This window comes from Petaurus breviceps, unplaced genomic scaffold (assembly GCF_028583685.1).
Source record: "Petaurus breviceps papuanus isolate PSGF00001 unplaced genomic scaffold, PetGlider_PUasm1.0 227, whole genome shotgun sequence".
NCBI lineage: Eukaryota > Metazoa > Chordata > Mammalia > Diprotodontia > Petauridae > Petaurus > Petaurus breviceps.
Genome location: NW_027185896.1, coordinates 14,924,754 through 14,949,088, shown reverse-complemented (window position 1 = coordinate 14,949,088; position 24,335 = coordinate 14,924,754). Strand labels below are relative to the sequence as shown.

At 44.6% G+C, this 24,335-nt stretch overlaps 1 protein-coding gene across 1 annotated transcript; it reads left to right on the top strand.

Annotated features, from left to right (window-relative positions):
• The first annotated feature begins 2,315 nt into the window (after positions 1 to 2,315).
• LOC138166960 (serine protease 38-like) lies at positions 2,316 to 16,557 on the top strand. Its single transcript, XM_069095425.1, has 6 exons — positions 2,316 to 2,489; positions 2,684 to 2,710; positions 4,015 to 4,177; positions 8,980 to 9,257; positions 14,005 to 14,147; positions 15,902 to 16,557. The coding sequence occupies exons 1-6, from the start codon at positions 2,414 to 2,416 to the stop codon at positions 16,145 to 16,147; spliced, it is 933 nt and encodes a 310-aa protein (XP_068951526.1). The 5' UTR covers positions 2,316 to 2,413; the 3' UTR covers positions 16,148 to 16,557.
• Positions 16,558 to 24,335: the final 7,778 nt, after the last annotated feature.

Here is a 24,335-nt window from a genome sequence, read left to right as displayed (position 1 = left end):
GATCAAGAGAAGGACCATAGTGAGCTCTTGAGGGTAGGTACCTATATGGACTTTTTTGGCAGTCTTTACGTTGATTATTTGGGATAGGGCCACGTGGAAACCCTTGTATTTTTCTGATCCAGCCACTATAGTTAATACCAATAATAGATACATAGATACATGGATGGAGATGAAGGAGGAGAGTCATACCACTTCCCTTAACAACAATCCTGTACAACCTATGAGTAAGGCAGATGGCACCTGGTGGCTTACAGGGATGGAATAAGAAGCTTAGGCCCTGGGGAAGTGGCAGGGGATTATCCACCTCACCAATGCCTTTTCTCTTTTGCTGTGGTTGAGACTAGTAAGGAGCAGTAGCTTTCATCAGGGAAGCCGCCCAGTATTCCTTTCCTATTCTTCTTAAAGGCTGCCTCAAACTGCCATGGTTTGTTGGGCAGAGACCTGATAAAAGGCTTCCATTCTTAAGATATTGAGGTCCACCATTACAATGATGACATAATGACTGGACCAGATGAGAACATGGTGGCAGTGGCCTTAGATCAAATGTGGCTTAAGGGATGAGAATCAGTGTAAGAAAATCCAAGGTCTAGTCCACTTGGTCAAGTCTTGGGCAACATAGGTTGGTGGAGGAAATAGTTCAGAATAACCTATTATTGGACTCCTTGGACTTTGGAGAACCCACAATCCTCATCTGGGTTTCCTCATGGACACTATTTACCTAGTCACCTACAAGTCTATCTCTTTCAAACAATGCCCAGAAAAGGTTAAAGCCATGGAAAACCTAAAGCCAGTCATCCTGAAGTCACCCTTGAACTATTATGACCCATGGAGCCCATGGTCTTTGTCCATAAAGACCAGGCTGAGTCGTTTCTAGGGCTGGCTATAGCAAATGACCACTAAGCTTTTGAAACTGCAAGTTCCCTGAAGTGACCACTCATTATTACAAAGCAGTTGATTGATTGTTTTTGGGCCCTAGCTGCTTCTGAATAGAAGATGCACGTTTTTTCCCGTTTCCTATTATGAGTTGAGTGATACAGGATGGCCTCTCTAACAAAAAGTGATCATCATTAAATGGAAATGATGCATTCCCAAATCCTGGAGTTCACCTGGGTCTCTTAGGCATTAATGTTCTTCCCAAAGTGATGGGGGCCTGCAGTCCCATCCTTCACACCCTTTCCCCACCTCTCATTTTGATAGGGCCTCATTCATGACCACCCAATTCCTGTTTTGTTGGGTTCACTCAGTATGAGAAAGGCTCAAGTCATTGAATGTCAGTGACCATTAATATCATAAGAGGAGATGCCCTGAGGGATAGGGATCCTGGCATATCATGCTAGTGGCCTGGGCTGTATGGCTGTATGGGCTCAGACTGTATGGCTGCTCTGTGGGAGGCCCTCGAGGGACAGATTGAATAGGATCTTTATCACACTCATTCCTGGATGGTGGCCACAAGTCTGACCAGGTTGTGTCTGGGATCTGGAGAGAACCAGACTGGACAATCAAAGGCTCTCTCCTTTGGAGTCAGGACCATTGGATTTAGTTGATTATGAGATGTCAGAATTCATCTGAAACCTCCTATGTCCTCTGCTCAACAAAACAACCTGTTGAAGCTGTTACAAGATTGGAAAGTGAATCTATTGCCAATTTGCACACTGGGACTGTGATGCCACGTTGTGCCTCACTTGGGGCAGCTATTTCTGCCCAATGGGACTCCTTGAAATCGAATCTGGAAGCTTAGTGTCCACAAAGCTCCACCAGCTCTGAGAACCATCTCCAACGTCCTGATGAATGTCTGCCACTGGACCCTGATGGCTCAGGAGGGGAAAGTGAGGCTGGTGACTTTGCACAGCCCTGCCTCCCTTCAATCCAATTCACTCCTAAGTCATGACATCACCTTCCTGATGTCAGGGTCCTCTTTGAGAACAGGACTAGCTCTAGGTAAGGGAGGGGTCGACGGCAGAGGGCTCGCTATAGAAGAAACATCTATTCTGTCCTTGTATGTAGAGGGGGAGTTTCTCTGAAGCCTGGGCCTCCCTAAAGTCCAGGCTATGTGTTGTGTTCTCTCCCTGCCCCCACCCCCAGGTCCTAAAGGAAGTTTTAAGGCCTGGGAGGAGGGGGGGTGGGGAGGTGGGACAGAGAACATCCGGGAGGCTGGTAGAGTTCCAGGGCTTGAGGGGGAGGTGGGGGCGGTGAAATGAAGTGTGTGTGTGTGGGGGGGAGGGGAGGGGGGGGAGGGGCGGGGCAGCGGGGGGGGGGGGGTGGGGGGTGTCTCCCAGGAGTGTGATGAACAGGAAAGAGCCCGCCCCAGGGAGAGCAGGCTCGTGCTCAGAGCCAGACCTAGGGGGCGCCCTCCTGCGACCGGGCACCCCCAGCCAGAACCTGGTGGTACAGCAGGAGTGCTCAGCACCCAGGCATGGGGCTCTGCTCTTCACTCCGGAGGGCTCCCCCAGGAGTCCTGCCGCCCCTCCTGTGGCTGCTGTTGCTGCCGGGTGAGGCTTCTGCTGATCCCCCCGCCCTCCCCTGCCCTGCCCTTCCCCGCCCTCCCCTCCCCCACCCCTCCCCCCTCCTGTTACCTCCCCTTTCCCTCCCCCTCCCTTGGGTCTCGAGGTCCTGGTCCCGCTCCCCAGCCACGTGCCCCTCGTCCCCTCTGCTGTCACAGCTCTCGTCTCTCTTGTTTCCCCAGGTTGTTACTGCCAGAGCGTGAAAGCAGGTAGGAGAGCTGAAACCTGCCCTGACCAGGGAGGGCCCCCCCCCCCCCCCGGGGGCCCCGGGGGGCGGAGGGGGGGGGCGGGTCCAGGCCGGCACCGGGTCCAGCGCCCCCCGGTCTGCGCCCGCTCCCCGCTCCCCTGCTCTTCCCCTTTCCCATTCCTCTCCTTGTCTCTGCTTCATCCTCTCCTCTCAGCGTCTGTTCCCAAAGACGTCCGCTCCCTAGCCTTCTCCCTTTTCTGCCTTTCTCTCCCACTCTTTCTCTCCCTTTCTCCCTTCCCCCTTCTCTCTCTCTTCCTCCTCTCTATCCCTCTCTCTGTCCCTCTCCCTCCCTCCCTCTCTTTCTCTTCCTCCTCTTTTCTCTCTGTCTGTCTGTGTCTCTCTGTCTGTCGCTGTCTCTCTCTTTGTCTCTCTCTGTCTCCCCCTCCTTTCTTTCCTGTTTCCTCCTCTCTCTTCTCCCTTTCTCGTTGACGCCTGTTTCTTCTACTCTCTCTTTGCCTTTGTCCTGGCTGATTCTCCACACCAGGACTACAATCCGTCTTCCTCATTGCCTCTTGGCATCCCTTCTTTTTTTCAAAACTCTGCTCAGGCATTACCTTCTACTTGAAGCTTTTCCTGAGGTCCCACCAGGGGCACTTATTGTCCCCTGCAAAGAAGTGAAACCCCACTTTTTTGGGGACACAGCTTGGATATGCTTGGTTATATGTATCTCATCTCTCACAAAAGAATATAAGCTCCTTGAGGGCAGAGACAACTTCATTTTTGTCTTTGTATCCCCAATTCAATCCAAGAAGCATTGATTTAAGTGTCAGGCACTGTGCTAAACACTAGACTTGCAAAAAGAGGCGGTTCCTGCCCTCAAGGAGTTTACAATCCAGAGAGGAGCTTGTGTCTAGAATTCAGTGGTTATTTGATGGATGCTTATTAACTGTTAATTCATCAGTCGACTCCAGAGCCTTCCCTCTGTTAATTCTTTTCTCTTTATCCTGTACACAATACACTTTGGTTATATTTGTTTGCAGGTTATCTCCCCCATCAGATTACAAACTCTTGGAGGGCAGACACCGTCTTTTGACTCTTTTTGCATTTCAAGCACTTTACACAGTGCCCAGCACGTAGGGCGCTTAGCAAATATTTGGGTTGATTTCCAAGTGTTTCTCTTTTCCTCTTCCTTTCCTGGCGTCTCATTGGCTGCCTCTAGTCTCTCTCATCTCTGTCTCTGCCTCTTTCACTGCCTGCCCCCTACTCCTGTTTATTTTCTTTGCTCTCTCTATTCATGGCTCTTACCTGGTGTCTCTCTCCTTTTAGAGTGCGGGCGACCCTTTCAGAAAGGGAAGGTCCTTGGGGGTCACAATGCCCTGGAAGGGAAATGGCCGTGGCAAGTCAGCCTTTTCTTCAGGGGTTTCCACATCTGTGGTGGCTCCATCCTGAGCAAGTATTGGGTGCTCACAGCTGCCCACTGCTTTGACCAGTGAGTACTCATCGTTTTCAGGTCAGATGGAGACAGAAAAGTCTGGGGTTGGAGATGGATGGGGACCTAGAAGGCAGGAGGTCAACAATATGGTATCCACCAGAGTGGGTCTGGACGGGTGAGTGTGGTCATCTGCAGGGTGGCTGCCTCCAGAGAAGGACCTGGTGAAAGCTGGGGAGGGCACAGCCCTTTCCCCCAATATCAACCCATCTCAAATCTTCTATTAAACCATGAGCTAGCTCATTCAATTACCTACTCATTTCTGGGGGAGAAACAAAGTCTAGTTAAGACATGGCCTCTGTCCTTAAAGGACTCTTGAGTAGGGAAATTAGCCACAAATAGAGATAACTGGAATACATTATTAACATGAAAAAATGCTTTAGAGAAGGGGAAAAATGTGCTGTGTGAATCCTGACAGAGGAACTTCATTACCAACAGAGAGGATTGGGGAAGTCTTAGTGGAGGAGGTAATGTTTGAGTTGGCTTTAAAGAATGAGAAGGATTCAGCAGGCAAAAAGGTGTATGGAGAGCATTTCAGGCATAGGGCACAGCCTAGAAAAAGCCAAGGAGGCAAGAGAGTACCAAGTATGTTCAGTGGAGAGAACAGAACAGTTTGGTTGGTGCGTACAATTCATTTATTCATTGAACAAGTGCCTGCAGGCACTGCTTCCTAATGACAAAACCAAAATTATCCTGCCTTGGAGATGAAGAGTGAAGTGCTAGAAGGCAGTGGGTCTTGAATGCCAGCCAAAGGAATTTGACTTTTCTTTAGGATGCAATAGGGAGCCATTGAAAATTTTCAAGAAGCCTAATAGTAGAATGACAAGATCTGTGTATAAGAAAGATTACTTCAGCAGCAGTGTGTGAATGATAGGTTGGATGGGGAAGAGAGAGGGGCAGGAAGACTTGATGAGAGGCAGATTAAACAATCCAAGTAGATGGTGATGAGGGTTTATGCATACTTTACGGGGCCATAATGTAGAACATGTAGGTAGAAAGGACCTCAGAAGAGTTATTTTACAGATGAAGAAACTCAGGCCCCAAGAGATTAGATGACTTTCCCAAGGTCATAGCAAGTGACAGATATATTCTCAGGGGAAAGAAGGTGGAACATATGAATACTGTTACAAAGGCAAAATCAACAGGCCTTAGTAACAGATTGGATATGGTGAGTGAGAGAGAATAAGGGTCAAGCCTGGTGGCATCCTCCACAGTAATGAGTAAGTCAGGAAGAAATCACACCTTTGGAACTCACTAGCTACATGGCCAGGGGCAAACTCCTCCCCCTTTCCTAACTTCTGTAAAATGGGGATAAGAAATAGTACTTCTACTACCCAATTATAAGTTAGTATATATTAGTATAATACTATATTATAATATTATATATAATATATATTAGTATATATCATAATAAACTCTATACACATTGTATTTATTTGTTATACATTCAAAGTATTGTTATATATTATACATATGATTATATATTATATAATATATATCAATAATATATCATATGATGTACATATATATTTGTGAGGGGTTCTAATTATAAATCAGATAACCCATTTATTTTATGAACATCAAATGAGTTCATGCATCTAAATTTCTTAGCAAACTTAATGTCCTGAAGAAATGTTACTTATCATCACCTCCATTTCTTCATGCATAAAATGATAATAATACCTGTTAAACTTTAGAACTGGTAAGTACCTTCGAGATCTGCTAATCCAGCCCTCACATTTTTTTTAAATTTTTTTTTGGCTTTTTGGAGGGGGGAAGGCAGGGCAATTGGGGTTAAGTGACTTGCCCAAGGACACACAGCTAGTAAGTGTTAAGTGTCTGAGGCTGGATTTGAACTTAGGTCCTCTGACTCTGGGCCAGTGTGCTATTCATCGCAGCACCTAGCAGACCCCAGACCTCACATTTTACAAAAAGGGAAACAGGCCCAGGGACATTAGAGTCACACCCCAATGTCATAAGCGAGGGATTTTCCCTGCCCCTTGTCAATATTCTGTGGGACCAGTGGGATAGTGTTTCAGAAGGAGCTTTGAAAAGTAGAAAGCACTTTATAAATACGTGTGTGGGTGTGTATATATATATGTGTGTGTGTGTGTATGTATATATAAAATTATTATACATTAAAAATACACATTAAAGGTATTGTTATAAATCATATATGATATATTAGTACATGATCCATTATATATGTATTATAGTATATGATATATATGATTATATGATCTGTATATTATGTGTATGTATCATAGTATATGATATATTAGTATATATCATATAATAAACTATACACATTGCATTTATTTGTTATACATTAAAAGTATTATTATATATTATACATATGACTATGTATTATATATCATATAATAATATATCAATAATATACTATAATAATGTATCCTATAACAAATATATTCTATAATATATCATATGATATACATATATATATATATATATGTATTTGTGAGGGGCTCTCATTATCAATCAGATAGCCCATGGCTAGTCATTGGGCCTCTACCATGGATGAACTGCTAAACCAAAAATTCTGAGGGACTATAAAGAAATATCTCATCATGGCTCCTGTCACTTCAGAATTTAAAATTTGTCTGGGGAGATAACACCCACACACAGGTAAGTGTAACAAGCTACAAGGAAGTGTGTGAGGTATTATTGCATGGTGGGGAAAAAGTTGAATCTGCAGTCAGGAGACCAGGGTTTCAGATATCAGTTCCAACAATTTCCAGCTACATTACCTTGGTCATTTGTTCACCCAGCCTAACTGAGGCTTGGTTTCCTCCTTTGTGACTTGGTGACAATGACCTGGGTGGAAATTTCAGAGGCAAACTTAGGTTTGTTATTAGAGGAAAAACAACCAAATAAACCAACGTCCTAATAATTAGAGCTATACAAGATGCTGTCTTAGAAGGTAATGAGTCTTCAAGCAGAGGCCAGGTGATTGTTAGGTATGTGCTAGGGGGGATTTCTCCCCCCTTGGATATGGGTTGACTAGATTGCTGCTAAAGTATTTCCCAGTTCATAAATTCTGTGACTCTGGTGTACTGGGTTCATGCCTGAGCCCTCCATAAGAGAAAAATGGTCTTCAGTTCTCATACTCACTGGCTCTTACCACCTACCACTCACTCCCAGCTACTCCAAGGAGAAATCTGCTTTTGGCTCTAGGCTAAGGTTCTCCCAGAAATGTGTGTGTGTGTGTGTGTGTGTGCGCACGTGTGTGTATGTGTAGTAAAGAGGCACTCAATGAACAAATATGGATTAGGTACAGGACTGACAATTTATTTCTCTTCAAAGAAAGTTATGATAAACACAAGAAGCTCATGGTTCACCTTACAGAATGACCAGGACAGAATTCAGTGGCTTCCTTATTTCCATTGGCATAGTCAGCTGGAAGGCCATATTCTAGTGCTGTTAGGACACAAAACAGTTTCTGTCCACTTTGAGTTCCCTCCCCATATTGGGCATTGTCTGGATCTGATAGTTCTAGTTTGATTTTTCCAGGGCTGGTGGCCTTTCTGCTGTTTATATTTCTTATTGAAAGCCCAATCCAGATACTGCTGCTGCAGCCATCATGTTTGATTCATTTCATGCAACCTCTGGTTGATGCTGCTCTCATTGCCAGCCAACTTTTGCTGCTATTGAAACATCAGACTTACTAAAGGAGAAGCAAAGACAGCTAGGTCAAGTCCCCACAAAGCTAGGCACCATGTGAGTGAGAATACCAGGACCCCAGAATAGGGAAGGATCTTTCCGTCCCTTGCTGTGTTACTTCTGGTCATCTTGAGAGCTATAGTTAGGATAAGCCCAGCTGAATATTAACTCCAATTTTTTATTTAAGGTCCTTGAATGCACTCAGTGGATTTTCAGCAGAGGAATCACATGTGACTGGAAATTAGCCCCTACAAATTGCATTGTGAATGATAAGAATGATGGCTGGCCATTCTGGAAACCTTAGAGATGTGTGAGCTGGATTTAGGATGGCATGATATCTTGAAAGGAAGACTGGCTTATGTTCCCAATGGGTCCTTGTGCATCCAGAATGCATTTTCTCCTTAAATGCCCCTTTAAGAGTTCATTGCTACATACATATCTCTTGAAGGTGCACAAACAGCATTCCACAGGCAAGGACACTGAGGGGAAGAAAAACAAACTGACCTAAGCATGACAGCCTTCTTCTCCTAGAAGAAGGAGGGTTTGAACCCAAGTTTTCTGCCTCCAAGTCCTATGCCCTTTCTAGAAGGTCACTAATAAGCATTTGAGTGAGTGCTACTGGAGTTCAGAGAAGGATTGCAGAGTCACAGATTTGAATTCGAACAGACTATATGGAGGTTAGCTAGCCCAGATAGGAAAACTGAGGCGCAGAGAGATTGCCTGTGGTCACACAGCTAGTGAGTTTCAGAAACAGGATTTGAACCTGGGTTGTCCCAACCCCCCAAGTCCAGTGGTATAGGCACTCTCTCCATCAAGCCGTGCTGCCCTGCAAAGAGAGAGCTTAGGATGGGCTGGGTTTGGTTGTCATTATACTAATATATTATTATAATATGATGTGATATGGTATAATATAATATATGATATTGAAATATAATTATATATATATAAAATAAGATGTGACTCCCATGTCTTAGTGCCGTAAGAGGGCAGGGTAAAGAGAGTTTGTGGTGGGCCGGGAGTGTTCAGACAAGGCTCCCTGGAGGAGGTGGGATTTTATTGAGCAACTCCCCAGACTTGGGTATGTGTGGTTTTGATGTGCCTTTTCCTTTCCTGATTCCTAGGGCCCTGAATTCACTGGACCTCTTTGAGGTATATGCAGGCTTCACAGACCTCCATATGAACAATGGACAAGGTCAGAAGCGAGAGATCATTCAGGTGATCATTCACCCCAGATACAAGTTAACTCACCCCAATGGGAATGACATCGCCTTGGTGCAGCTGAAGACCTCTTTGAGACTCACGTCTGTTGTCCTCCCTATCTGCCTCCCCGAGTCCACCATCAATCTACAAAAGACGAACACATGTTGGGTTACCGGGTGGGGAAAGATGAGACTGTCAGGTGTGTAGACCTAAAGGTTGGAGCTATTTTTTTTTGGGGGGGGGAGGTTGGGGAAAGTAGAAGGCACTGAGGGGGATTGGATGCATCAAGCCCTGGTCCCCCCCACCCCTACACCCCCAGGGCCAGGAATTGAAGTATTTTACTTTGGCCCAAACAGTTGTGGGGTTTGGGGGAGTGGAAGGAGTTAGAGGGTATGGGGCAGGTCCCCCAACCATGCAGAGATCTTAGAAGTGCGTAATGCCTATTCCCTAGAGAATCTGAAGGCTAGCCCCTTCACCCCTAGGGAGTTTGTGGTGGGAGGTGAGCCCTAGGAAAGAAAGGGGTATCATGGCACTAGGACCCCAGTTGTGCCAAAATATGGGGTGTCCTGGCAGAGGACCATGACTGGAGGATGAGGATGGTGGTCCCTGGAGGGAGGGTTACATCCTGCACTACCTATCCTAGCAGGCTGTTGGGGAGAACATTTCCCTCTCCCTAATCACCCAATCAGGAGCCGAGGCTCATTGTTTCTGCCTCAGAAACATGTCTTTCCCTCATCCCTTTCCCCCCATTATTACTGTTGTGTCACCCCACTTCAAGCCCTTCTTACCACTGGCTTAGACTACTGTCATTCCCTATTGTACATAACTCCTGGTCTTCATTGCTTCCCCTCTCCAAAGACTATCCACAAAACTCAAAATAATCATCCTAAAGCCCAGGCCTGACCATATCAACTTCCTCACTCCAAAATATCCTGCAGCTCCCAAGTGCCTCCCTCACTGGGTTTCTCTCCAGACACTGATACTCCTCCTGGACACATTTATTCCTGCCGCCTTCTTATACTCTTCTCTAATCTCATTTGAAAGCCCCGCTTATCATTGTACAGACTCTATCCCCGTAGCTCCACTGCCTCTCCCTCTCCATTTCCTCTGCTATGAAAAGGGGATCAAAACAGCATCTTCTTCCCAGGGTAGTTGTGAGGATTGAATGAGATAATGTTTGTAAGTCAGCACAGTAACTGGCGCATAGTAGGGAGGCAAATGTTTGTAAGTCAGCACAGTAACTGGCGCATAGTAGGGAGGCAAGTGTTTGTAAGTCAGCACAGTAGCTGGCGCATAGTAGGGACATAAATGTTTGTTTCCTTTTTCCCTTCTTTCCCTTAAGTTCAACCCCTTCAGTTTTCTACTCCAGATCTTAGTCACACCCTCACACATTTTGGAATGCCTGCCCCATTATTAACATTCCTTAACATGATTCATTCATTAATTAATATAACATAACGGACATCATAAACTTGCTTCCATCTAAAAACTTTTTCCTTTCTCACTCCCTCCATTTTCTGGCTGTCACTGAGACCTAGTTCCCTTCTGTTGACTCTGGCTGTCCTCCCCAGGACTGACTGCGCTTGGCCTCCCACCCCCTGACTCACTGATTGGGGTAGAGGACTTGGAATTCTTACTCCTCACTGTCACTTCTCAACTCCCTCTCTACCACAATCACTCCTTTGGGTTCATTCAATACAAATTTATCACCAGATCAAGATTCAGGTGACTATTCTCTCAATTGCCAGGTAATTATCCTTCCTTCTTTCCTTCCTTCCCTCCCTCTTTCTTGTCTCTTCCTTCTTTCCTTCCTTCCCTTCCTCCCTCCTTCTTGTCTCTTCCTTCTTTCCTTCCTTCCCTCCCTCCCTCTTTCTTCCCTCCTTCCTTCCCTCCCTCTTTCCTTCTCTTCCCTTTCCCTATACCAGTTAGCATTTATCTTGTACTCTTAACATTTGCAAAACTCTTTATAAAAATTATCTCATTTGATCCATGCAAAGCCCTGCTAGGTAGGTGCTATTATGATCTTAATAGATGAGGAAAATGAGGCAAGTAGAGATTTAGATTTGCCCAGGCTCACACACAGTAAGGGTGTGAGGCAGGATCTGAACTCAGGTCTTCCTTACTTTTAGATGAAGAGTCCAGAGCTCTATCCATTACTCCACCAAGTTGTCCCTCTTTCGGCCTGCTGTCACTCTTATTAGGGTATAAGTCTTATTCCCCAGACTCCCTATTATGTGGTAAGCTTCTTGAGGGTGGGAAATGTGTCTTATGTATTACTGTATGCCAGCATAGGACCTTATAAATAATTCCTGCTTAATCAACATTTGTTGAACTAGGATGAATTAAATAGTTAACAAAGGTTCTATGGGAGATGTAGAAGTGTTGCTGAATCTTAAAGGCAGGTTAGGTTTTGGAAAGGTAGAAAAGAGAGGGGTGTGCATTGCAGATGGGGAGACCCACCAAAGGCAGAGGAAAATGAGAACCTAGAGCTTAAGGTTCACATTGGCTATGTTCAGGAGATACCACTGTAAGGCTGGAGACAGGTGGACCTGACAACCTCGGAGGTCACTTTCAGCTCTGACGTCCAATGCTCCTAGAAGCACAAAATCCCAGAGTTGGAAGACCTGAAGATGATTAGGTTCAGCCTGTACAGGTCCCTTTGCAACCTACAAAACAGGTGTTTCTGTCCCCAGTCCCATGTTGTGTGCTTTAAGACAAGAGAGGTCTTTGGCCCCTTTGGTGGTCTGGGGTCATGGTTCCCTGCCTTGCATGATATTTTCAAATGCTTACTCAAGATTCCAAAGGAAACCAGTTACACTAAAGTACAGTTATCAATTTTTTAAAAAGTTAACAAAAGAAAATAATTACATTGAAGTAGTTATCAAAATTTTTAAAACATTAAAGTGAGCCCCAAGTTGTAAACCCTTGTTCTAAGATCCTTTCTGTCTCTGACATTCTATGATTCTACAAAGGTGAGTTGAAAGTCCAGACCTGAGTCCAGACTTGGTGAATAATTTCTCTAGTACAAGAATGACCATTGACCATAGAAGACTGTCAAGGAAGGCTCCTTATAGGAGGGAGGAGGGAGAAAGAACTGTTGGAGAATGCTAGGAAAGTAGTATGACTAGGGCAGAGAGGTGAAGTTGTAAAGGTCAACAAGCAATTATTAATTGCCTGCTGTGTGCCAAGTACTGTGCTAAGTACTGAAATGGGATGGAAAAATGAGCAGAAGTCAGGCATAGGTAGAAAGCATCAGGGATGTCATGTGAGCCCAGGTCCTCTGTCTTCAGAGCCAAGGATCTTCCTTCCTATCATACCTTACTTCTGTAGGCTTACTAGGAGAAAAGGCAAAGAAATATGATAGGTGAGAGAGTGAGGAAATAATATGGGCACAGGGCTTAGGGGGAAAAAAGATGAATGAATGAACTAGAGCAGGGGTGGGGAACCTGCAGCCTTGAGGCCTCACATGGCCTTCTAGGTCCTTCAGTGCAGCCTTTCAATGATTGTGGCCTTCTAGACCCTTAAGGGCAACCTTTTCACTGACTGTGGCCTTCTAGACCCTTAAGGGCAACCTTTTGAATGAATCCAGTCAAAGGCCACACTTGAGAATCTAGAAGGCCACATGTGGCCTCAAGGCTGCAGGTTCCCCACACCCTGAACTAGAGGAAGGAGAATTCAGGGAGAGTTTCATAGAGGAAGGGGCATCTGAGCTAGGTCTTGAAGGAAGGGAATTCAATTGATAGAAATGGGGGATGAAGGGAAGTCCACTTCAGTCATGGAGGACCACATGAACCAAGTCATAAAGAAGGAAAAGAAAAAACCAACAGATGAAAATGGAGGTCAGTCCAGTGTGGTCAAAACGCAAAGAGTCTATGAGAAAAAACTGGAGAAGAAGGCTGGAGTCAGGCTGTGCTGATCTCTGAGCGTCTGGATCAGTACGACAGACTTGGGCCAGTAGGCAGCAGAGTCAGTGGGGGTTGGGGAGTATACCACAGATGCATCCATGGGGATCCCCTAGGGAGATCATGCATGGCTGTACATGCCAGATGAATTTAAAGGGAGGGAGATGCCATAAGAATTTATTTGAAGTATCCACTCTGTTCTGGGACCTGGGCTGGACTCTGTAGGAAACAGAAAGCTTAGTGAAGACAATCCCTGTCCTCCTAAAACTCCTCTAGTCTATGCCCAGCTCTGTGGTAAGCAATGGGCATATAAAACCAAGCAACCTAGACTGTCCCTACCCCCAGGAAGCTTCCACTCTAAAAAAGGAGCCTAACACATGAAGCAGGATACCATGTTTCCAAAGATACTCCCTGATAGTTCCTACTCTGATGTGATATATGGGTCAAAGCCAGTTAGAGGCCCTTGAAATTCTACCTTTTAATTCAGTCTTCACAGTTTGTTGCTCATGATAATCAATAATAATAATATGCATTTTGTATAGACCTTTAAGGCTTGTGAAGCACTTTACATACATTTAAGTTATTTTGGCCTTACAACAGCCCTACATGATAGCTACTGCAGGCATTATCTTCCCCAGTTTACCAATGAAGAAACTGTTCAGTGACAGCCATGTTCACCCAGCTCACAAGGGGTCTAAGGTGGTATTTCAACCCAAGTTTTCTTGACTCTTCTATCTAGCAGACCCCACGGCCTCTTTATTACCTGTCTCTCTCTCTCTTTGGTCATTCATCTCTTGAAAAAAAAAAGGGGGGGGAGGATGGATTGTTAACCCCTGGCCAGAAGTATGTTCTGCAACCAAAGTGGAGAGTAGAGAACGGAGAGGGTCTCGTTCTAGTCTTGCCTCTGACTAGCTAGGCGACCATGGCTGAGTCACTTTCCCCTCCAGGGCTCTCGGGGTGCTCATCTATGAAACAATGGGCTCAGGGTAGAGGCTCCCAGAGGTCTCTTCCAGCCCTAAAGCTCTCTGATTCTGACCCTCCCAGGTGCAATAGTAAACAAGCTTCAAGAGGTTCAGGTACCACTTCTTGATCAGTTTTGGTGTCAAATCCTTTATGGAAGCATATTCCTCATCCAGAACGACATGATATGTGCCACTGACCTGGTCAATATGAGGGGCCCATGTCAGGTAAGTGCTGCTGGACTGAGTTGGCTCAGGGGAGCAAGGACTGGGTTCAGCAGGAGGCTCAGTCTGGGCTAGCTGCTTAAGAGAAAGGTGGGCAGGTAGAGATATTTGGACAGATAGGTGTGAGAATTCAGAAGGAAGGAAGAGATTCAGAGCAGTCCTGGTGTGGGGGGTGGGTAAGTTTTGATTCATGAGAATCATTGGGATTCAAAACACACAGTGAACACACTGCTACATTTGGAGTCAGAAAGACTTGGGTCTAGTATTTTTTATTCTGGGCGAACACAGCTCTCTAGACTTCAGTTTCCACTGTAGAGGGAAAATCTGCTCCAGTCAGGGAAGACCACATGAACCAAACCTCAGAGATGGAAGAAAACAGAAGGAAAATGTAGGTTAGTCCAATATGGTTGGATCTGATGACCTCTAAGGTTCATTCCAACTATAAATAAATGTATGATAATTTATTAAGTGCCTAAAGTATAGAGTATACTCTGCTGGAAATAGAGGTGGGGGGGAAGGAGAAATACGAAATTTTGATAAATACATTTTTCCTGCAAATACATTTGTTCCTGCAAAGAAGGAGATCAAAGTCTAGCAGAGGGATGATATGTGAACACAGGTAACTAGGAGACACAATGATGGCCCCCCTGGGTGGGAGCTGGTGGTAGGGAGGGAGATAGATGAATGTTGGGTCCTAGGACAGATAAGGGATGAGAAGGTGATGATGGGGAACAGGGTTCTAATTTCTAGAAGGGAAGGGAAAAGCCAAGTTCTGGATCTCCATAGAGAACTAGGAATCCTGGGATGGTGTGATGGGAATTGGGAGTATCAGAGCTAGGATACCACTGAGTGGTAACATCAGAGAGGTCTTTAGCAGATCTAAAACTATCATAAAAAGGGGGGGTTAAGGAAAGTTATTTGGAGGAGATATGTTTGAGTTGAGGTTTAAAGGATAGGTTTGGAGACAGGAGAGAGGAGGAAATGATGGGGGAGATAATGGGAGAAACAAAAAGGTAAGACAGTTTGGTTAGAGTATCGAGGATGTAGAGGCAAAGAAAAGATGAGGCTGGAAAAGAAAGATGGCATTAGAATATGAAGGGCCTTGAATGACAGGAAAAAGGGAACCATTTAAAAATCATGGCCAAGGATATATAGAAGGTGCCTGCAGGGTATGGGTAGAGATTGGGAGGGAAAAATTGTTCACAAGTGGGAATTCCAGGCAGAATGCAAAGGACACTGGAGTTGGAGTCAAAGGTCTTGGGTTCAAATCCTGATTCTTACTGTTTGTGGGATGTAGAGCAAGATATTTAACCTGGGACTCGGTTTTCCCATTTGCCAAATGAAGGGATTGGACTGATGTCTAAGGTCCCTCCTGACTCTAAATTCCATGACTGTATCATTTCCCTTCCAGTCCTACTAAGTGTTTCTTCTAGAATCAATTCCCTATAAGGTCTTTATTAAACATGTGGTAGATTATTAGTTGTAATTGTTGAACTCAGTTGAATTTTTGAGGCACTAGATGTAGAGTCAGGAAGACAGGAGATCAAATCTAGCTGTGTGACCCTGGAAAAGTCACTTAACTTTTGTCTGCCTTAGTTTTCTCATCTGTAAAATGAAGAGGTTAAACCCAATGGTCTCCCTACAATCCCTTCTAACAATTCCATCAATGATCTTATGACCCCATGACAAGTGGCAAGTTTCATTCGTTCCCACCACACCATCTCATTATTAATGAATTCTTCCCTCCCTCTTCCTAGGGCGATTCTGGAGGACCCCTTGTCTGTAGATTCAATGACACTTGGATGCAGATTGGGGTGGTGACCTGGGGCAAAGGTTGTACTTCGCCTTTTTTCCCTGGTGTTTTTGCTCGAGTACCTTACTTCTCAACGTGGATCTCAGATACCATGAAAGCCATGATCATCTCCAGATCAACAACCATCATCGTTTCCTGGATGACTCTCCTAACTCCACTGCTGTTCCTTCTTGTCCTGAGAATCCACTGACTACCCCACCTGCCTTTCCTCCCTTCCTAGCATTTTTAGAAACCTTCCCTCTTCCTTCAAATCCCTTCTCAACTCTTACAGCTTCAGTAAGACCTCCCTTCCTCTTTCACTTCATCTGCCCTGTCTTCATGCTAACCTTCCCCTCTGCCTCCCTGGATGGGAGATGGTGGTGGGGAGGGAGATAGATGAATGCAGGGTCCTAGAACAAATAAGACACGAGAAGGTAATGATGGGCAACTGGGTTCTGGTTTTTGGAAGGGAAGGGAAAAAAAGCCAAGGTCTGAATCTCCTTGGAGAACTAGGAATCCTGGGATGGGGTGATGGGCATTGAAAGGACCAGGGCTAGGGTGCTGGAAGCAGACAGTTCATTGAGACTCTGATGATCTAATTAAAGTGTTGTAAAGCAGAAAGCGTGGAGCTCTGAATTTGTCCTCAGGGCAGACGGTCTTGTTTCCATGGACATCCAAGGGGTGTGTCTACACCGCAACATGGGAAAAACATAAAAAAAAACAACCCAAAACAAAACATGCTGTCAAAGTCTATATTTTACAGTACCGAGGAGGAATCTGGAGCTAGACAAAATCTTAGAACTCATTTAATTCAACCTCAATTCGATTAAATTCAGCAGCCATTTTTTGAAAAAAATATTAGAGTTTTATTGATGCCTTGTGTTCTAACATCACAAGCAGTCTGGATTGTGTAGCTCCCCACACTCCAGCCCCCAGCCCCGACCCATCTAGGGAGCCTTCTTTTGTGATAAAGAAAGAGTTAACCAAAACCAGCTGACACAGAGAGTGTATTTGACAGCATATGCAGCGTTCAGCCCCTGGACCCTTCCTCTGCACTGCCCTTCAAGGAAAGGGGGAAACTCATCAGTCATTTATGGAACCTCTGCTGTGTTCAAGGTGCTGGGTTCTGTGCTGAGATAGATGCAAAGACAAAGGCAAAGGTTCTCATGGGACTTAACTTAAAACTGAGCCTAACGCGGTACACGATCACATTCTATAAACTCTGACAAATAGCCATCCAGCCTCTGCTTGAACACTTCTACTCACAGGGAGCTCACTACTTCACACAAGACAGTTCTTTTGATTGCTGGGCATACCTCAGTGTTAGAAAGTGCCAATACTGAGCTGAAATCTTCCTTGTAACTTCTGCCTGCTATGCAGAAGTCCAACAGAACAAGGTCAAATCCCTTTTCTATGGGACAGCCCTTCAAATATTCAAAGACAGTAGTGATGTCCCTTCTGAGTTATGCTTTCCAGGCCAAGTGACTTCAGTTCCTTTGATATAAATGTGGGACTTGGATTCCAGTCCCCCTCACCAACCTGGGTGGCCCTCTCTGGATGCTCGCCAAATTGTCAGCATCTCTCTGTAATCCTGGTGTCCAGATTGGACCACATGCTGCAGACAACATGGTGGGTAGAGTGCTGGACTTGGAGTCAGGAAGGAAATCCTGAGTTCAAATCTCTCTTCAGACCCTTGCTAGCTGTATGACCCTGGGCAAGTCACTTAACCTCTGTCTGAGTTTCCTCATATGTGAAATGGGGGGGAAATAGTTACAAGGCTGTTGTGAGGATCAAGTGATTGTTGTTGCTTTTCAGTCATGTCTAATTCTTGGTGACGCCATTTGGGGTTTTCTTGGCAAAGACACTGTAGTGGTTTGCTATCTCTTTCTCCAGGTCACTTTATAGATGAAGAAACTGAGGCAAACAGGATGAAGTGACTTGCCCAGGGTCACACGGCTTCCTTACTAGTGTCTGAGACTGGATTTGAACTCAGGAAAATGAGTCTTCCTGACTCCAGGCCTGGTGCTTCTTCCATTGTGTCACCTAGCTAGCCATTGCCCCCAGGTTATTGTGAAGATCAAATGACATAATATATGTAAAGAACTTTGCAAATCTTAAAAGTATCCCAGAAATCTTGTTCTTCTTCCTCCTCAGCAGAGGAGGGGGCGGGGGGGAACCCATACTCAAGATGCCACACTTTGTCTTCCCTGCCAAATATCTCACAGTGTGTGATGGATGGATTTGTTGATGAGATTCAGCCTGATTTCTTTCTATGGTGTGGAGGTGACTCTGGGCTCTTGCAAGCACTTTTAGAGAATAAACACTTTAATGGGTGCTGCCATGGGTCCAGCAACATACCATTCATCTGCTTTCCAGGAGCTACCTAGCTGGAGTGGAGAAGGGGCCACCACCAGAAAGTCAGCCATTGAGTATGAATTTTTTGGCTACAGTAATTCATGAAGCCCAAAGTATCTAGGAGTTGCAATCTGCTTGTTGAAGGAATAATTCCCGCCTCTTTCTCCCCTGCCCCCTCCCCATAACAGGTCAATTCTCTTTGAAAGATGTATCTGCCCAGTTGAATCATATAGATTCTTGAGTTCCTGAAATATTGATGACTTCTCTTGCTTGGTTGCTACCAACATGCCTATACACTAGGGGAACCAAATTCACTAGGAGAATTAAATGATTTATGTATTTCTGTCCCTATCATGTCTCTTTCTAAGGGTGGCCTACCTTCCCCCATTAGACCAAATTTTTTCTCATCTCTCCAGAGCAGGGACACCCCAGGGGGAGTAAATGAGTTTCTATCTTTTCTCTCCTGCTACCCCAAGCATTTATTAAGCACCTTCTGTGTGTAACCCTGGTCCTTTTACAAAGGAATATTTACTTCAGAAGATATAATTACACATAAACAAACATGGGAGAAGTATAATCCTCCTCCCCTTTTTACCACCTCAGTTTCTGGGGAGGGGAAGATGATTAGGTTCATAGCCTAACTCAGTTCCAACAGAACACAGCACCAGCTCCAAGTCGAAACCCTAATCTGGGTCCCACACATCCTGACTTCTCACAGCTGTGATTGGTTGTTCTACCTGTAATCCTGACTCCAAGGTCATCACGGCTCTGTGGGGGTGCCCTCCAGCACCCAAAATTGAGAAGGGCTAACAACACAGAATGGAGGCAAACACTAGAGGTAAACAGGGGAAGGATTTTCCTTCCCATCATTGGTTCAGTTCAGGGCGTCCATCCTGAGTGAAGCAGATAAAAAAGAGGGTGGGAGAAAGAGTGTAGCCCAAAGAAAGCCAACAGCTCAGTCTTGACAGTTTTAAAGGTCATCAAAGGAGGTTGCCCCCCACCAGTGTAGAGGACACAGCAGACTCCACGTTAGGCAAACTGAGCATGCCCCTCGATCATGTTTCCAAAAAGGGTGGGAGGGGACAGATGTGAGGCAACCACTTGTTAGGACAGCTGGTTCCCAGAGATGAAGTTCCTCATCTGAAAGTTTAAAACTTTGGGGGTGTCATCTGGTCTGAGGTGGCTGGATAGATGATAGCCTGGAAGCAGGGGTTTAGGGGAAAGATATGGCACTATAAATATTCTTGCTTAGCTCTGGTTTTAAACTGTTGTGGTGCAGGACTCCGTCCTCAGCCCCAGCAGCCCCAACTTCCTTATCACTTCTCCCAGACACTTTCGGAAGGGTGAGTTCAGGGCTAGGGAGAAGCTGGGGGAGCAGGAAGCTAGCTATTGGGGGTATGAGTATGATGCATACTTGTCAGAGACCTAAGGAATGGGATCATGCGATTTCAGGGAGCCTCAGGTTTAGAAGGGATGTCAGTGGCCACCCAAGCCACCCTTTATCTCAAAGATAGCTGTTGCAACAACACACCCAGCATCAGGTTGCTCAGATTTTACTCAGGGATGTACAGGGGCATTAATCCAACGTGGCATGGGGAGCTCTGAGGTCCCCAGCACTAGGGAGTTCTCTATAGTGAGGGTCCCTGAGGTCCCCGGGGGCTTCTATACCGTGAGGTCTCCAGGACAAGAGAGCTCTCAGAGAGGGCACCCTGAGGTCAGTCAGTCAGTCAATAATGGTTTATTCAGTACTTACTATGTTCTAGGCACTATGCTAAGCCTTGGGCATACAAAAGGTGGCAAAAGACAGTTTTTGTCCTCAAAGAACTCACAATCTTATGTAGTAGGGGCAGAAAAAAAACAAACTAATAATTAACATGAAGAAGTCACTAGAATTAAAAGGGGTTGGGAAAGGCTTACCATAGAGTATGGAATTTTGGTTGAGACTTGAAGGAAAATGACTAGGGAGGTCGAGGGGATGAGGGAGGCTTTTTGGGGGACAGTCAGAGAAGATGCCTAGAGCTGAGAGATGGGGTGTCTTGTTTGTGGGTCAGCAAGGAGGTCAATGTCACTAGGTCGAAGAGTATGTATTGAGGAGTAAGGTGACAGAAGACTGGAAAGGTGGGAGGGGTCTGGGTTATGAAGGGTTTTGAATGTCAAGCAGAGGATTTTCTAGTTGGTCTTGGAGGCAATAGGGAGTTACTGGAGTTTGTTGAGTGGTGGCAGGGACATGAACAGAGCTTTGCTTTAGGGAAATCACTTTAGTGGCAGAATGGAGGGTGGACTGGAGTGGGAGAGACTTGAGGCAGGCAGCCCCAGCAGCAGCAAGCTATTTCAATAGTCCAGGTGCAAGATGATGAGGGCTTACACCAGAGGAGAGAAAGGGGATGAATTCAATAGATATTGCAAAGGTGAAATCAACAGGCCTTGGAGATAGCTTGAATGTGGAGGGTGAGATATAGTGGGGGGTTCCAGGATAATTTCTAGGATGGGAACCTGAGGGACTGGGAGGATGGTGTTGCCCTCCACAGTAAGAGAGAAAGTAGGAGGCTGGGGGACCACGGGGGGCCATAATGAGTTCTGTTTGGGGCATGTTGACTTTCAGATGTCTACTGGACAACTAGTTCAAGATGTCTGGAAGGCGATTGGAGATGCGAGATTAGAGGTTGGCAGAGAGGTTGAGGCAGGAAAGGCAGATTTGAGAATCATCAGCAAAGAGATGATAGTTAAATCTATGGGAGCTGATGGGAAATAGTATAGAGGGAGAAGAGAAGACAGTCAAGGATACAGAGAGTAGATCCCAGGACTAAGGAGTTCTGTAGAGAGGGGGCCCTGAGGTCCCCAGGAGTAGTGGGTTCTGTATAGAGGGTGCTTTGATGTTTTCTGCAGCTCTTCCTGTTAGGTCAGAGGTCTCCCTAACCCACAGAGTGGAGATAGCACCAATCTCCATAGTCACCCATGTGTCTACTGGCAAAGTCAAGGGACAGTTGCTGGATCCTTCATCTGACTCTTTTTTTCTTCCTTCCTTCCTTCCTTCCTTCCTTCCTTCCTTCCTTTCTCTTTTTTCTTTCCTCCCCTTCCCTGCCTCCCCCTTCTCTTCCTTTTCTCTTCCCCTTCCCTTTTTTGCTTTCCTTTTCTTCCAATATATACAATTTGATTACTTATGTTATTATCATCCCAAATCTTTTTAGAGCTGTTGGAGCAATTTGCAGCTCCATTAAAAGTGCATCTATGCACATGGCTTCCCATAGTCCTTCCAACATTTATCATTCTTGTCTTTTGTCATTTTTGCCACTCTGATGTATATGAGATGAAACTTCATATGTGTTTTAATTTTATTTCTCTTATTCTTAGTGATGGGGAACATTTCTTCAAGTGACTATTGATTTTCTGCATTTCTTCTTTTGAAGACAGCCTGTTCATATCTTTTCATCCCTTATCTGCTAAGGAGTGATTTTTTATTCTTATTTATAATGCCTCTGTGTGCTTGTGTATTGCATAAGCATATATACATAACATACATCATATATCATATATAATATCAGATCTTTATCAGGGATCTGATACTCTTCCTAGTGGACAGTTTTCTTTCTTATTTGAATTAAATTTGTTCCTTCAAGCTCTTTTTACTTTCATGTAATTGAAATTGTCCCTTTTGTATTTTATGATTGTTTCTATCACTTGTTTGGTTAAGAATTTTCCTCTTGGACGTAACCACACAAGGTAATTACTTCCATTTTCCTATTTTTTAAAAATGATGTAATCTTTTATATTTAGCTCACGTATCTATGTGGGACTTATTTTAATGTATGTAGTGTGAGATATTGATTTGAAACTATTTTTTTTACCAAATTTCTTTCTACTTTTCCCCTAAGTTCTTGTCAAATAGGGAATTCTTTTCCCATTAGTTTGTGTTTTGGGATTATTCTGCCACTAGTTGTTTCTAGACCTTCTAGCTGACTTTTCTGAAGTAGCCTGGCTCTGGTGAGTGGGGATATCCCTGTAGTGCAATGGGAAGCATGCTGAACATAGAATAAGGATAGACTCAGCTTTATATCCTGGCTCTAATATTTACTAATGGTGTGAAAACTGGCAAATCACATAACTTCTCTGAGACTCACCTATAGTGTCCCCTAGTGTGCATTTCCCCCAGCACTCAATCCTGGGCCATATTCTCATCTTTCTCTACTCTCTCTTCCAGAGTGATCTCAGCTGCCCCCCTGACTTCAATTGTCATCTCCACCTAGATGCAAATTTATACATCAAATCCTAATCTCTTTCTGAACTGTGGTCCAGCATTGTCTACTACCAATCGGCTATCTCTATTGAGGCGTCAATCATTAAAATCAACCTTTGACTCCTCAAAATTCCCCTATTTTTGTTCAATGAACCAGGAATGCTTAAATATCCGAGGTCGGAATATAGGACCTATTCTTAACTCTTTATTCTTGTTTATGCCAGAGGCAAATATTTGCCAAGCATTGTCAATTTTGCCTCCTTAAGATTTCTTACATCTTCCCTCTTCTTTGTTCTCACACCATAACCACCCCAATTCCAACCATCAGAATTTCTCACCTGGTCTCTTGTAGTAACTTTCTAACTTCTTCCCCTGCTTCCAGGCTCTCCTCTCTCCAATCTACCCTCCACAGAAGCATCAAAAAATTCTTCCTAAGGCATAGGTCTGACCCTATCACTTCACTGCTCAGAAAACCACATTGCCTTCCTATGCCTCTAGGATAAAGTACCAGCTCCCTAAGGTTCTCTACAATGAGACTCTCGCTTGCCTTTCCAATTTCACTTCATATTATGCCACTGGTTTTTGTACTCAGCGTCATGTTGGAGTCAGCTTGAACCAGCTCACAATTGCTAAATTTTCAGAGTTAACACTTCAGAAGTTAGCAAATGCTACAAATAAGGGGCAGCTAGGTGGTGCAGTGAATGGAGCACAGGGCTAGGAATCAGGAAGACTCATCTTCATAAGTTCAAATCCAACCTCAGACACTTACTAGCTGTGCCACCCTGGGCAAGTCACTTAACTTGTCTGCCTCCATTCTTCATCTTTAAAATGAGCTAGAAGAGGAAATGGAAAACTACTCTAAGAAAATCTCAACATGGGGTCACAGAGAATCTAAAATGTCTAAATATCAACAAAGACTTGATTTATTGTTTTGTTGACTGTCTGGACTTAAGAGAGTGATGGAGAAGATGCTACTAATGCGAATTAAACTGAAGAGTGAATTGTGTTTTTCTAAAAACATTTACAAGTATACCCCTGCTTCTTCTCTATGCTCTATTTTCTGTATCTGTGAATTTATACATTTATACAGACCTTCTCCCATGCATATATTCTCCTTACCTCTGTCTCTAACAATCCCTATCATGCTTCTAAACTCAGTCCAGATGCCACTTTCTCTGTGATCCCCCACCAACCAATATTTTCCACCTCCTCAAATTACTTTGCATTTACAGGAACTTAATACATACTTATTGAATAGAACTGAATTATCTCATATGTAAAATGGGGTGACAATAATATTATCTCACTTGCAATGTGGCAAGCCCTCTGCTAAGCACTGGGGATACAAGAAAAGTGAAAACATCCCCCACCCTCAAGGAACTCACATGTGGAAGACAGCATGCAAACAACTCTATACAAGCAAGAGAGACACCGGACAACCATGGAGGTAATCCAAAAGGGAAGGCACGAGCATCCAGGGGGATGAGGAAAGACTTCTTGTAGAAAGTAGGAGAATGGAAGGAAGCCAGGAGGCAGAGATGAGAAGGGAGAGAATTCCAGGCATGGGGGACAGCCTGTGAATGTGCCTGGAGTAAGGAGAGGGAGTGTCTTGTACCAGGAACAAGAAGGAGGCTAGCATCACTGAACTGTAGAGTACATGAAGGTGAGGAAACTAGGAAGGCACCACGTTATGAAGGACTTTAGAAGACAAACAGATTTATATTTGATCTTGGAGGTAATAGGGAACCACTAGAGTTTACTGAACAAAGAGTGAAATGATCAGATTTTTGATTTAGGAAGATCATCTTAG

Coding starts and splice junctions, on each gene's coding strand:
- LOC138166960 (XM_069095425.1), top strand. CDS start 2,414: ATGGGGCTCTGCTCTTCACTCCGGAGGGCTCCCCCAGGAGTCCTGCCG. Junction 2,711..4,014: donor CTGCCAGAGCGTGAAAGCAG/GTAGGAGAGCTG, acceptor CTCTCCTTTTAG/AGTGCGGGCGACCCTTTCAG. Junction 9,258..14,004: donor GGGAAAGATGAGACTGTCAG/GTGTGTAGACCT, acceptor TGACCCTCCCAG/GTGCAATAGTAAACAAGCTT.